Source organism: Cherax quadricarinatus, chromosome 67 (assembly GCF_038502225.1).
Source record: "Cherax quadricarinatus isolate ZL_2023a chromosome 67, ASM3850222v1, whole genome shotgun sequence".
Taxonomy (NCBI): domain Eukaryota; kingdom Metazoa; phylum Arthropoda; class Malacostraca; order Decapoda; family Parastacidae; genus Cherax; species Cherax quadricarinatus.
Genome location: NC_091358.1, coordinates 20,171,730 through 20,186,299, shown reverse-complemented (window position 1 = coordinate 20,186,299; position 14,570 = coordinate 20,171,730). Strand labels below are relative to the sequence as shown.

Genomic DNA, 14,570 nt, shown 5'->3' with positions numbered 1-14,570 from the left:
CACTGGACCCCTGTCGCACAAAATATCTGTCCAGAGAGGTCTGTTTCTGGCATTTCTTTATGATTTGCCTGAAGTGGGACAAGGTATTGTCACTGAACATGTTGCAGATATGGCTTGTTTCAGCTTGGTCAGGGTGATACTTTTCAACAAAACTTTGCAACTCATTCCACTTTGAACACATGTCCTTAATCACCGAAGAAGGCACCTCCTTCACTCTCTTTTCCTCCTCCTCTGAAGCAAGTTCCTCAGCTGTGGTCTGATGCTGTTCCAGTTGAAGCTCTTGCAGTTTGTCAGTGGTTGGCTCTTCCCTGTGGTCCTCCACCAACTCTTCCACATCCCCGTCACTCACCTCCAACCCCATGGACTTGCCCAATGCCACAACACCTTCCATAACAGGCAGAGGGTCGGCAGGGTCAGGGTCTGCCTCAAACCCTTCAAAATCCCTCTGGATCGTGTTCTTCGATTTCTTTACCAAAGGGCTTGCACAAGCTTTCCTTGGGCCCATGGTGACTTATTTAGCAGTTGCAATCACAAAAAACATTGGATTATTACATATGAACCCGCAGGGTGATGGTCACGTGTTGGTAAACAATGGCACACTGAGCGTGAATGGCGTGGGAGACTGGCTTTGTGTGCATGGTGACGGGCGGATGGGTACCGCATGGTCGCCGAATCACGAGTCTAATCACAAACTCGAAGCCAAATTTTGCCGAAAAAACTTGCCAAAAGTCGAATTTCAGGAAAGTCAATGCTGCCGAAACTCGGGGGTCCACTGTACTATTATTATTATACCTATTATTATCATACATATTATTATTATACATATTATTATTATTATTATATAAATACGTAATTTGTAATTTTTTTCACACAAATACAAGAATTACTGTTTTTCCTTATTGCAATAATTGTATAAATAATGTCAACCCATTCACGACTGCATATTGGAATTGACAGTGATGTCACTTGTTTACTCTGAAACATAGCCAAGCAATGGACCATTTCTCCTACGTTGAGCTCAATTTCAAGGTACTTTTCGTCGTGAAAGCAATCAAAATCATATCTATTTCTGTAATATATCTTCCATTCTATCAAATGAGACCAAAAAAAACGAGAATACAACCATAAAAACCATTCGAAATTACTGCTAAGGGGTGGCTAAGTGCTGAGAAGTGAACTCTATTATTTATGTTTAGATTTCTTTCATTTTTGGTGTACGTTAACCCTTCTAGGGTTGGTGCCGTACTAGTACAGCTTGCATACCAGGGTTTGTGCTGTACTAGTACACATAAATTCTAGCGAGAGAAAGCTGGTAGGCCTACATATGAAAGAACGGGTCTATGTGGTCAGTGTGCGCAGCATAAAAAAAATCCTGCAGCACACAGTGCATGAGAAAAAAAAAAAACCTCTGACTGCGTTTTTGGTTTAACCCTTTCAGGGTCCAAGGCCCAAATCTGGAGTCACGCACCAGTGTCCAAGAATTTTCAAAAAAAAAATTTGTTATTTTTTCTTATGTAATCGTAGAGAATCTTTTTGTGAAGGTAATAAAACAAAAAGTACGAAATTTGGTGGAAAATTGACGAAATTATGCTCTCGCGAATTTTGATGTGTCAGCAATATTTACGAATCGGCGATTTTGCCGAATTTGACTCCCATTTTAGGCCAATTACATTATTCCAATCAACCAAATTCTTAGCTATTTCACTAGTATTACTTCTATTCTATCGATTGAGCACAAGAAATCGCCAAGTCAACTGTTTCAACTACAAAATAAAGTGATCGGAAATTGTTAATTTGGCCAATTTAACACAAAGTTCAAAATATTCCAATTTCAAAATAGGGTCCAGAATGAACAAAGTAGGCATTCCTGGCACTAAACTAACATTTCCTCTGTTCATTAGTTATGTTTTGAGGCTTTACAAATAAATTCCATTTTTATTTTTTATTCACATAATGAATTTTTATTCACACCAAAAAATAGAAGATTTACTGTTATGCAATACTGTAATAATTGTATAAATATCATCACCATATTTTGAATGTATATTAGACCCACCAGCTGACGTGTATTAGACGTGTGAGGTCGTTTGTTTACTCTTGAATATCGGCAAAAATTTAACATTTCTGCTACTTTGAGCTCAGTTTCAAGCCATTTCCAATGCTAAAACCAATCAAAATCATCTCTATTTCTGTAATATGTCTTCCATTCTATCAAATGAGACCAAGAAATCGCAAATACAACTATAAAAAACATACGAAAAAACACTGCAAAGTTGCTGTTTTAATCGAAAAATCATGATTTCATTTTTTTTCTCTCATTATACACAGTGTGCTGCAGGATCTGTTTTATGTGGTGCACACATACCACATAGATGTATTCTCTCATATCTAGGCCCAAATGTACCACTCACAGTTTATCAGAGTGAGCTGAGCTCATGGCGTAGATCTACGGTTTGGACCCTGAACGTAAAGCCGTAGATCTACGGGACGGACCCTGAAAGGGTTAAAACAGCGACTTTGCAGTGTATTTTCGTTCTAGTTTTCCTGGTCTCATTTTATAGAATGGAAGACATATTATGAAAATTGAGATAATTTTGATTGGTATCACAATGAAAAGTACCTTGAAATTGAGCTCAAAGTAGCAGAAATGTTCAATTTTTGCCAAAGTTCAAAGGTAAACAAATCATGCCATGCGTCAAATACACGTCAACTGTGAATAAGTAAGTAAGTTTATTCAGGTATACACAAATACAGTTATATAGAATTACCATACATAGCAGCATATGTGTAGAGAACCTGGGATAACCCAAAAAAGTCAGACAGAGTGACTTATTTCCATTGGGGTCCTTTTACCTTATTATTATAATATAAAGGTTATAATATTTTCTTATTATTCTATAATAAGGATAACATCTTATTATCATACTAAAAAGACTATCTACTACACGAGGGTCATTAAGACTATCTACAATACGAGGGTCATTACTAGGAATAAGGTAAAATTTACACGTATGTTAGCTAAAAAATAGAAAATCATTCCCCTCCCTTTCTGTAGCTACATTCATCAGACACCTTTTGGCACTCTTCTTGAACTGGTTCATGCTATGACTGGCTTTGACATGTGTGGGTAGTCTGTTCCATTCCTTTATTGCTGTACAATAAAAGGTGTTTGAAGCCTGGCCACTGACTGTGGGTACTACAAAGTTGTGCTCTCTCCCCCTAGTACTATGATTGCTTTGGTTCCCAACCTTGACAAAATTGACAGCAAGATATTCTGGACACTGTTTGTGAGCAATTTTATAAACATGATTTAGCTTCAGTTGTTTTACTCTGTCTTCAACATTCAGCATATCCAACTGCTGTAATTCATCCTGGCCTACATGTTCTCTTGGTCCCAGCCCCAGGATGAATCTTACGATTTTATTCTGGGTGATTTGCAGTCTATCTTTCAGTTTTTTTGTCTAGGCAGAGTACCATGAAGAGCAAGCGTAATCCATATGGCATTGTATAAGGGCTAGACATAGGGTCCTGCAAGCCTCAGTAGGTAGACACTGTGCTTGTCTATACAGGAACTTCAGTCTGGCATTCGCTTTCTTTACTACACTGTTCCCTATCAATTCTCCTGACATGCATGGGTCAAAGGGGATTCCCAGATATTTTACTGATGAAACCAAAGTGATGGGCTCCCCATTACACTGGACATTAAAATTATTTAACCTTCTCAGTTTATGTTTCGTGCCAAAGAGAATGGCTTCAGTTTTCCCGAGGTGTAATGATAGTTTGTTGTCTACTAACCATTTGCTGCAGGACTCCAGTTCCAGTGTTAAAACATTAGCTATATCTTGTGGGTCTTTACCTGACACTAACAGGGCACTGTCATCTGCATACAGTAGGAGTTTGCATTTGACACTGATAGGCATGTCATTGACATAACATAAAAATAATAAGGGACCCAGAATACTACCTTGGGGAATTCCACACGTTATCGGCAGGGGTTCTGATTCCGTTTTGTTGATTTTGACAATTTGTCTCCTGTTGCTAAGGTAGGACTTAAACCAGTCTACAGAACCTATACCGATAGCTTGAAGTTTCTTACATAATATATTGTGGTTGACAGTATCAAAGGCCTTTTGCAGGTCTAAGGTTACCATACCTATGAGGTTCCCCTTTGACATTTCAGTTCTCAGGTAATCCATCAGATTAATTAGGGAGGTGTCGGTTGAGTAGGATCTTCTAAAGCCCGATTGATAGCTATGGAGAATGTTGTTGTCATTAAGGTACTTAACTACTTGAGAGTACACCGCCCTCTCTAGAGTTTTAGATATTATACTGAGTATACTAACAGGCCTATAGTTGCTGACATCAGACCTACTATTTTTCTTGAAGAGAGGAGTAACTCTGGCCTCCTTGAACCCCTCAGGTACGGTATTAGTGGTGATTGATAAATTTATTATGTGAGTAATAGGGATTGACAGTCCAGAAGCACCATCTTTTAAGAACTTAGACGGGATGTTATCAGGGCCTGTGCTCTTAGTTGGGTTTAACCTGCTTAGTTCTTTTTGAATAAAGTCATGAGATACACTTACTAGTCGGCAACTGTTTGGGGTTACCCCTTTATTGGTATAGTATGTTTGAAACTTATCAGAGTCTGTGTTAAAGGTATTTGATACAGCTGGTAGTTTACTTACTAGTGTTGATGCAACAGATGTGTAGTATGAATTAAAGCAATTTGCCACCTTAGATGTTTCGTGGCATACCTCATTATTGATAGTGAGTACTATGTTAGACCTATCTACTGGCTTATGGCTATACCCCAACTGTTTTAGTTGTTGCCAGAGCTTTCTGGGGTTATGCTTATACTCTTCAATTTTTGAGCAATAGTGCTTTGCCTTTGCTCCTTTTATAAGTCTCTGTACTCTGTTCCTCACCCTTTGGAATTCATTTAGTGATGCAATATCCTGTCTGTTTGCTTTAAATCTTTTTAGCAGCTGGTCTCTGAATTTCATATTATCTAATATCTCAGTATTCATCCAGGGTTCAGTTCTTCGTTTAATCCTAACCTCTTTAACTGGTGCAATATTATCAAGGATGGTAGTGAACATTGTTTTGAATTTTTCCCAGGCATCTAATATTCTTTCACAAGTGCGCTGATATTATTTATACCATTTCTACACCATTTCTACACTAATGAAGTAGTCTGCATAACATAAATCTTCTAATTTTTGTGAGAATAAAAATTCAAAGTGGAAAGCAAAAAAAAATGTAACAGAGGCCTGGGGACGTGAGTAATGAACAGAGGAAATGTTATTTTAGTGCCAGGAATGTCTGTCTTGTCTATTCTGGACCCTATTTGGAAATTAGCATCTTTTGAAATTTGTGTGAAATTGGCAAAATTGCCAATTTCTCATCACTTTACTGGATAGATGAAATTGGTAAATGGGTGGTTTCTTGCACTCATTCGATATTTGTCGACTGGTACACTGGAAATGGCCGAAAATAGGGCTCAAAGTGGGCGAAATCGCCGATGTGTAAACATTGTCGAGACCTCTATCTTCGCGAGAGCATAATTCCGTAAGTTTTCCATCAAATTACATAATTTTGGCGTCATTATGATTGGGAAAAGATTCTCTATCATTTCATAAGAAAAAACAATTAAAGTGGAACCTCAAATTTCGAACGTATCGCTTATCGAACTCTTCGAAAATAGAACCCTTTTTTCGAACCAACTTTGTCCCTATTATTGAACTCGCCCTTATTTTCGAACCACCGGGTACCGAACCTGTCTGGCAGCCCGCTCTGTCCATGTCCCCACACAGGCGCCGTGAGCCAGTCTGGTTTTGTTGATGCTTGAGTGAACACTAATCTGCCATCTCATTCAAACATTTTACGATTATTTCGTTGTGTTTAGTGCTTGTGGGACTGTGAAATAAGCTACAATGGGAGCAATGAAACTTGCTAGTGGTACCCCTGTGGTAAAGAAAGTGAGAAACACCATAGATGTGAAGAAGGAAATAATACAGAAGTGGAATGATGTCCAAGTGGAATGATGTCCAAATGTTTGTGGAGAAGTACCACCCTGAGCAAGCTGAAACAAGCCATCTTTGCAACAAGTTCAGTGACAGAACCATGTCCCATTTTAGGGAAATCTTAAAGAGGCACCAGAAACAGAGGACTGTGGACAGTTATTTTGTGAGACAGGGGTCCAGTGACTCTCAAGCTGGTCCTAGTGGCATTAAAAGACAGAGAAGGGTAGTAACCCCAGAGAGGGCTTTGATACCTGAAGTCCTCATGGAGGGGGATTCTCCTTCCAAACACTAACTCCAACTCCCTCTCTCCTCCTCCCTATCTTACAGATGCCATCACCAATCTTTAATAAAAGTAAGTAAAGTGTTATTTTATATGTTTACTTAAATTTATTAATACATAATTGAACACTATATTTGTTGTGTGTATGTAAAACCATAATTAATCTCTATAAAATGTATTTTTTTTTGTGAATATTTTTGGGTTTCTGGAATGGATTAATTGTATTTCCATTTTTTCTTATGGGAAATATTGCTTCGCTTTTCAGACTTCTCAAATTTAGAACTAACTCCTGTAACGGATTAAGTTCAATATTTGAGGTTCCAGTGTATTTTTTTTTTTTTTTTTCAAAAAATTTCCGACCCTGAGAACAAGTTTAGTTGAGGGCTTGCCGACCCTGAAAGCGTTAAGAAGCATCTTTCCATCATACAGTGCCCAAGTTTCAATAAGATAGTCCAACAAACAAATGAGATACAATTCCCGAGATCATGAGCAAGAGCCCCTCACCAGTGTCAAGGAACCTGCCTTGAGGTCTGCTCGCTTACGGAAATTTTGCTCGCGTATGGAAACAAAAAATCGACCAATCGACTGCTCGTATTTTGGAAAAAATCGCACGTGGACACGTTCGCAAGTAGAGGTTCCACTGTATTATTATTAGTAGTATTACATTATTATTATTGTTGTTGTTATTATTAATTTAGGGAACTGAAGCTCTATCATTATTATTATTATAATTATTATTATTATTATTAATTTAGGGAACTGAAGCTCTATCGTTATTATAGTAATACAGTAGACCGCCATTGAAGAATTGATGCACAATTTTACGTAACACGCCGTATAATTAATTTAAAATAGTTCAGTTTGTGGGAAGGAAAAAAAAAATTCTCTTTTGCTCAAGCGGCCGCCTTGTTGTGGAGCAGCCGGGGAGCTATCCTCTACCACTTCCCGACACCATCCCAGCATTCTTAATTCATACCTGTGCAGTCTTTCTCTGCTACAAGGCAGCTGTGTTTGTCAATTGTGTTATGACATTTTAATTACTATATCTTGTATCTGCCAAGCAATCATGACACCCAGTAGCCATACCAGTGTTGCTGAAAGTGGCACGAAGAGGTATAAGCACTTAAGTCTTAGAATTAACCCTTTGACTGTTTTCGACGTATAAATACGTCTTACGAGCCAATGTTTCTGACGTATATATACTCAATAATTCTAGCGGCTTCAAATCGAGTGGGAGAAAGCTGGTAGGCCCACATGTGAGAGAATGGGTCTGTGTGGTCAGTGTGCACCACATAAAAAAAATCCTGCAGCACACATTGCGTAATGAGAAAAAAAAACTCTGATCGTTTTTTTGGAATAAAACGCCGACTTTGAGGTGTATTTTCGTATAGTATTTATCGTTGTATTCGCGTTTTCATGGTCTTAGGTGATAAAATGGAAAACATATTACAGAAATAGAGATGATTTTCATTACTTTTACGATGAAAACGACCTTGAAACTGAGCTCAAAGTTGCGGAAATGTTCGATTTTTACCAATGTTCAAGAGTAAATAAATCACACCACACGTCCAATACACGTCAACTGGGGAGTCTAATATTCTTTCACTAGTGCACTGATATTATTTATACCATTTTTACAATAATGCAGTCGTCTGCATAACAGTAAATTTTGTATTTTTTTGTATGAATAAAAAATCAAAATAGAAAGCAATAATAATATAAGAGGGGCCTAGAGATGTGACTAATGAACAGAGCATATGTTATTTTAGTGCCACGAATGTCTACCTTGTTTATTCTGGACCCTATTTTGAAATTGGCATCTTTTTTATTTTGCGTGAAATTGGCCAAATTGCCAATTTCTGACTACCATATTGGGTAGTCCAAATTAGTAAATGGGAGGTTTCTTGTACTCAGCTGATAGATAAAATGGAGTTCTAAAGAAATAGCTATGAGTTTGGTCAACTGGAACAATGGAATTGGCTGAAAATAGGGCTCAAAGTCGGCGAAATCGCCGATACGCATATGTCGCCGAGACCGCTAACTTCGCGGGAGCATAATTCCACGAGTTTTCGACCAAATTTCGAACTTTTGGTGTCATTACCATCGGGAAAAGATTCTCTATCATTTCATAAGAAAAAATAATTTTTTTTTTTCAAAAATTGAGCGACATAGAATGACAGTTTCAGAGAGGGGCCTGAAACAGTCAAAGGGTTAACAAAGATATTAGACAAAGATAAGCTGTAGCCGTAACTAAAGTGTTACGTACTTTGTACACAGAAAAAGAGGTTAACATGAGTTCTTTAGTCTGAATGACTAACTTACTGAATGACTGACTTACTGAAAGACTGACTTACTAAATGACTGACTGACTGACTGAACTGACTGACTTACTGAGTGACTTTCTGAGTGACTCGACTGACTGAGTGACTAGACCAACTTCCTGAATGATTTGACTGAGTGACTAAACTGACTTATTGAGTGACTTGACTTACGGAGTGACTTAACTGAGTGACTTGACTGACTTACTGAATGACTTGACTGACTTACTGAGTGACTTGGCTAACTTACTGAATGGCTTGACTGACTTACTGAGTGACTTGACTGACTTACTGAATGACTTGACTGACTTATTGGGTGACTTGACTGACTTACTGAATGACTTGACTGACTTACTGAGTGACTTGGCTAACTTACTGAATGGCTTGACTGACTTACTGAATGATTTGACTAACTTACTGAATGGCTTGACTGGCTTACTGAATGACTTGACTGACTTACTGAGTGACTTGGCTATCTTACTGAATGGCTTGACTGACTTACTGAGTGACTTGACTGACTTACTGAATGACTTGACTGACTTATTGGGTGACTTGACTGACTTACTGAATGACTTGACTGACTTACTTGATTGACTTACTGAATGACTTGAATGACTTACTGAATGACTAGACTGGCTTATTGAGTGACTTGACTGACTTACTGAGTGATCTGACTCACTTACTGAGTGACTTGACTGACTTACTGAGTGACTTGACTGTAATAATATATTATTATTATTATTATTATTGCTGAGAAGAAAAAGAGAATGATTTCAATGGAATTAAAGCATGAAATCTTAAGATAAACAAGCGAGGTGTCCAGGTTTTGTGATGTATATCTCTGTCTATGTCTGATATGAGGATAAGGAATAAGATGGGGGCGAGTACTGTGCCTTGTGGAACAGAGCTCTTCACTATGGCAGCCTTCGATTTAACTCTGTTGACCACTACTCTTTGTGTTCGATTTGTTAGGAAGTTGAAGATCCATCTCCCCACTTTCCCAGTTATTCCTTTAGCACGTATTTTATGGGCTATTACGCCATGATCGCATTTGTCAAACGCTTTTGCAAAGTCTGTGTATATTACATCTGCATTCTGTTTTTCTTCCAGTGCATCCAAGGCCATATCATAGTGATCCAGTAGTTGTGAGAGGCAGGAGCGACCTGCCCTGAACCCATGTTGCCCTGGATTGTGCAGATTTTGGGAATCCAGGTGATTTGCAAACCTGCTTCTTAGCACTCTTTCAAAGATTTTTAAGATGTAGGACATCAGAGCTATTGGTCTATAGTTCTTACACAACAACACAGTATAACATACACAACAACACAGTATAACATACACAACAACACAGTATAACATACACAACACAGTATACCATACACAACAACACAGTATAACATACACAACAACACAGTATAACATACACAACACAGTATAACATACACAACAACACAGTATAAGATATACAACACAGTATACCATACACAACAACACAGTAAAAAATACACAACAACACAGTATACCATACACAACAACACAGTATAACATACACAACAACACAGTATAACATAAACAACAACACAGTATAACATATACAACACAGTACACCATACACAACAACACAGTTGCGGAAAATAGTACATTTTCCGTAAATAGTGTATTTGTATGTAAATTAAAACATATTGTATTTAATAAAAATTATGTTATCGAAAATGGGAAGCCCTGCGCCTGCGCAGAGGGGATTCGCCATTGTTGTTTGAATTGGACAAGAAACGTTAGTGAATAATCGGAAGAATTTTTGTCGCTCTAGAGGTTAAATTGGGCTGACACCTCTCAAATAGGAGCCGAAATTGTTGGATGTGCAGTCCTGCATAACGGGAGATATCAGACGATTGGACAAGACAGCTCCAGGAACCTCAGATAAGCTATCTAAATTTGTGTTATAATTCTGGCCAGCATTATCTTCATAAATTTGGTTAGAATGAGGTTTTTGAGTATGATACACATTAATCTCCAGTCAAATTGGTGAGTGATATTAAGCTATATTCTCCTTCTGTTATATAAATGTGTATAAGTATCATTAATTTTAATATACAGTCCACCAATTTTTATATTTACCAGAATTCCTGGTGTGTATGTACATTTCATTTGTAATTATAGGTCTAGAGCAACTTGTGGACATGACAGTTGTAGGTATCAAAGGGGGACATTTTTGTGACCTAGGTGTCCCAAATTCCTACTTGTCTAAGTAACTTTGATAAATAATAATTATCTGTGTTACCATTTACTGGTATGTACATTATGAGTTACATCCAGATAAATGTAATTTTCCACAACAGTATAACATACACAACAACACAGTATAACATATACAACACAGTACACAATACACAACACAGTATAACATACACACCAACACAGTATAACACATACAACACAGTACACCATACACAACAACACAATATAACATACACAACAACACAGTATAACATACACACACAGTACAACATACTACACAGTATTACACACACAGTATAACATACACAACACAGTACATATACACAGTATAACATACACAGTATAACATACAACAGTATAACATACAACACAGTATAACATACACAACAATACACACAATACACCTCACCTGTTGAATCAACTGTAGGCACATTTCGTCGCTTCAAGAACGTTTCTTCTCTCTTGTTCTTCCTCAGTTCCACTGTTACTTCTGTTCTTCTTCTTCTCATCTCCTGAATGAAGAAAATGTTGAATTAACACAAAATTATTTAAATAAAAGCTCTTTTATAAAGTTCTATTTACAGTCAGTTCTCTTACAAAGCTCCTCTGTATACAGACAGTTCTATGATACAGCTCCTCTATATACAGTAAAGCTCCTCTATATACAATCATTTCTCTTATAATACAATAAGTTTTCTTATGAAGCTCCACTACATACATTAAATTCTCTTATAAAGTTCCACTATATACAGTCAGTTGTGTAATAAATCTGAACTGTACACAGTCAGGATGGTGTGACTTACATCCTAAGTCAGGTCCCTCACAACACTTCATTAGCAGAGTATAATAAAAAAAATGGGTGGGGTCTGAACCCGTTCCACAGTTTGTGTGCAATTGTGTTATCACGATTTCGTGAGTCAGACTGTGTAAAGTTGGTACCATAGAGGGTGTTTATCTTGCTTCCTCGACCAATGTTTTCATTGTGTGGATCCCTGAACTGCAACAGCCACATATTTACACCAATCTGTCTCCATCCTTAATTTATTATTATTTTTATTAACACACTTGCCGATTCCCACCAAGGCAGGGTAGCCCGAAAAAGAAAAACTTTCACCATCATTCACTCCATCACTGTCTTGCCAGAAGGGTGCTTTACACTACAGTTTTTAAACTGCAACATTAACACCCCTCCTTCAGAGTGCAGGCACTGTACTTCCCATCTCCAGGACTCAAGTCCGGCATGCCGGTTTCCCTGAATCCCTTCATAAATGTCACTTTGCTCACACTCCAACAGCAAGTCAAGTACAGTGGACCCCCGCATACCGTTGACATCACATAACGTTAAATCCGCATAGCGATACATTTTATCACTAAAATTTTGCCTCGCATAGCGCTAAAAAACTCGCTCAACGCTATTCGTCCGAGACGCGTCTATGTGAGGCCTAAGCCAGCCTCACATGTTCCGCCGGTGGCAATGTTTACAAGCCAGCCTCCGCGGTAACATCCAAGTATACAATCGGAGCATTTCATATTATTACAGCGTTTTTGGTGATTTTATCTGCAAAATAAGTGACAATGGGCCCCAAGAAAGCTTCTAGTGCCAACCCTGTGGTAAAAAGGGTGAGAAATATTATCGAAATACTGTGGTACCATGGTCAACTGCTGATGCTGCTGCTGCTGTAGCACTGTCAGCTGCTGCTGCTGCTGTAGCACTGTCAGCTGCTGCTGCTGCTGTAGCACCATCAGCTGCTGCTGCTGCTGTACCACCGTCAGCTGCTGCTGCTGCTGCTGTAGTACTGTCTGCTGCTGCTGTAGCACTGTCAGCTGCTGCTGCTGCTGCTGCACTGTCAGCTGCTGCTGCTGTAGCACTGTCAGATGCTGCTGCTGCTGTAGCACCGTCAGCTGCTGCTGCTGCTGTACCACCGTCAGCTGCTGCTGCTGCTGTAGTACCGTCTGCTGCTGCTGTAGCACCGTCTGCTGCTGCTGTAGCACTGTCAGCTGCTGCTGTAGCACTGTCAGCTGCTGCTGCTGCTGTACCACCGTCAGCTGCTGCTGCTGCTGTAGTACCATCTGCTGCTGCTGTAGCACCATCTGCTGCTGCTGTAGCACTGTCAGCTGCTGCTGTAGCACTGTCAGCTGCTGCTGCTGTAGCACTGTCAGCTGCTGCTGCTGCACTGTCAGCTGCTGCTGCTGCTGCTGCTGCTGTAGCACCGTCAGCTGCTGCTGCTGTACCACCGTCAGCTGCTGCTGCTGTAGCACCGTCAGCTGCTGCTGCTGCTGTACCACCGTCAGCTGCTGCTGCTGTAGTACCATCTGCTGCTGCAGTACCATCTGCTGCTGCTGTAGCACCGTCTGCTGCTGCTGTAGCACTGTCAGCTGCTGCTGTAGCACTGTCAGCTGCTGCTGCACTGTCAGCTGCTGCTGCTGTAGCACTGTCAGCTGCTGCTGCTGCTGTAGCACCGTCTGCTGCTGCTGTACCACCGTCAGCTGCTGCTGCTGCTGTACCACCGTCAGCTGCTGCTGCTGTAGTACCATCTGCTGCTGCAGTACCATCTGCTGCTGCTGTAGCACCGTCTGCTGCTGCTGTAGCACTGTCAGCTGCTGCTGTAGCACTGTCAGCTGCTGCTGCACTGTCAGCTGCTGCTGCTGTAGCACTGTCAGCTGCTGCTGCTGCTGTAGTACCGTCTGCTGCTGCTGTAGCACCATCTACTGCTGCTGTAGCACTGTCAGCTGCTGCTGCTACTGCTGTAACACCGTTGTTGGTGTGGCTTATTGAGAATACCAAGAAACAATTAACCCCAGAGGGTTAGCCACCCAGGATAACCCAAAAAAGTCAGAGTCATCGAAGACTGTCTAACTTACTTCCATTGGGGTTCTTAATCTTGTCTCCCAGGATGCAACCCACACCAGTCGACTAACACCCAGGTGAACAGGGAAAAATGCCTGGAACTAGTGCTCATATTGGTGAATTTAAAGCCAGCAAAGGTTGGTTAGAGAGATTTAAGAATCGTAGTGGCATACACAGTGTGATAAGGCATGTTCTGGAAGAAAATGCCAAACAGGACCTACAGTACTCAGGAGGAAAAGGCACTCCCAGGACACAGTGTCTCATCAGTCATTGCTGCATCTTCAATAAAGGTAAGTGTCATTTATTCTTCATTTAGTAGAGTAGTACATGCACAATATATATTGTGCATGTACTACTCTACTATTGTGCATGTATCCTTCTCTTTGTGTGTAGGAAAATGTATATTTCATGCAGTAAAAATTTTTTTTTCATACTTTTGGGTGTCTTGCATGGATTAATTTGATTTCCATTATTTCTTATGGGGAAAATTCATTCGCATAACGATAATTTCGCATAACATTGAGCTCTCAGGAACGGACTAATGTCGTTATGCGGGGGTCCACTGTATTAAACCCTTTGAGGGTTTTCGTCGTACTAGTACGTCTTACGCGTAGGGGTTTTTGACGTACTAGTACGCATAAATTCTAGCGGCCTCAAATCTCGCGCGAAAAGGCTGATAGGCCTAGGTGTGAGAGAATGGGTCTGCGTGGTCAGTGTGCGCGGTAGAAAAAAAATCTGGGACCCAGTGGTGCATTGTGGGAATGCCCTCTTAGTAAACAATGTCCACCATGCCTCGCGGTAAGAAGCTCCTCACTCCTCGGCGAATTGGGACACTTTTGTTCCCCAGTGACAGTTCTAAT

General features: G+C 39.9%; 1 protein-coding gene across 2 annotated transcripts in view; it reads right to left on the bottom strand.

Annotated features, from left to right (window-relative positions):
• The window catches only part of LOC128699677 (importin subunit alpha-3-like), a 146,544-nt gene extending 135,173 nt beyond the window's left edge, over positions 1-11,371 (bottom strand). For both annotated transcript variants that reach the window (XM_070099434.1, XM_070099435.1), the window contains exon 1: positions 11,272-11,371. In XM_070099434.1, the coding sequence (XP_069955535.1) occupies positions 11,272-11,371 (100 nt within the window). The remainder of the gene's footprint in view (positions 1-11,271) is intronic.
• Positions 11,372-14,570: the final 3,199 nt, after the last annotated feature.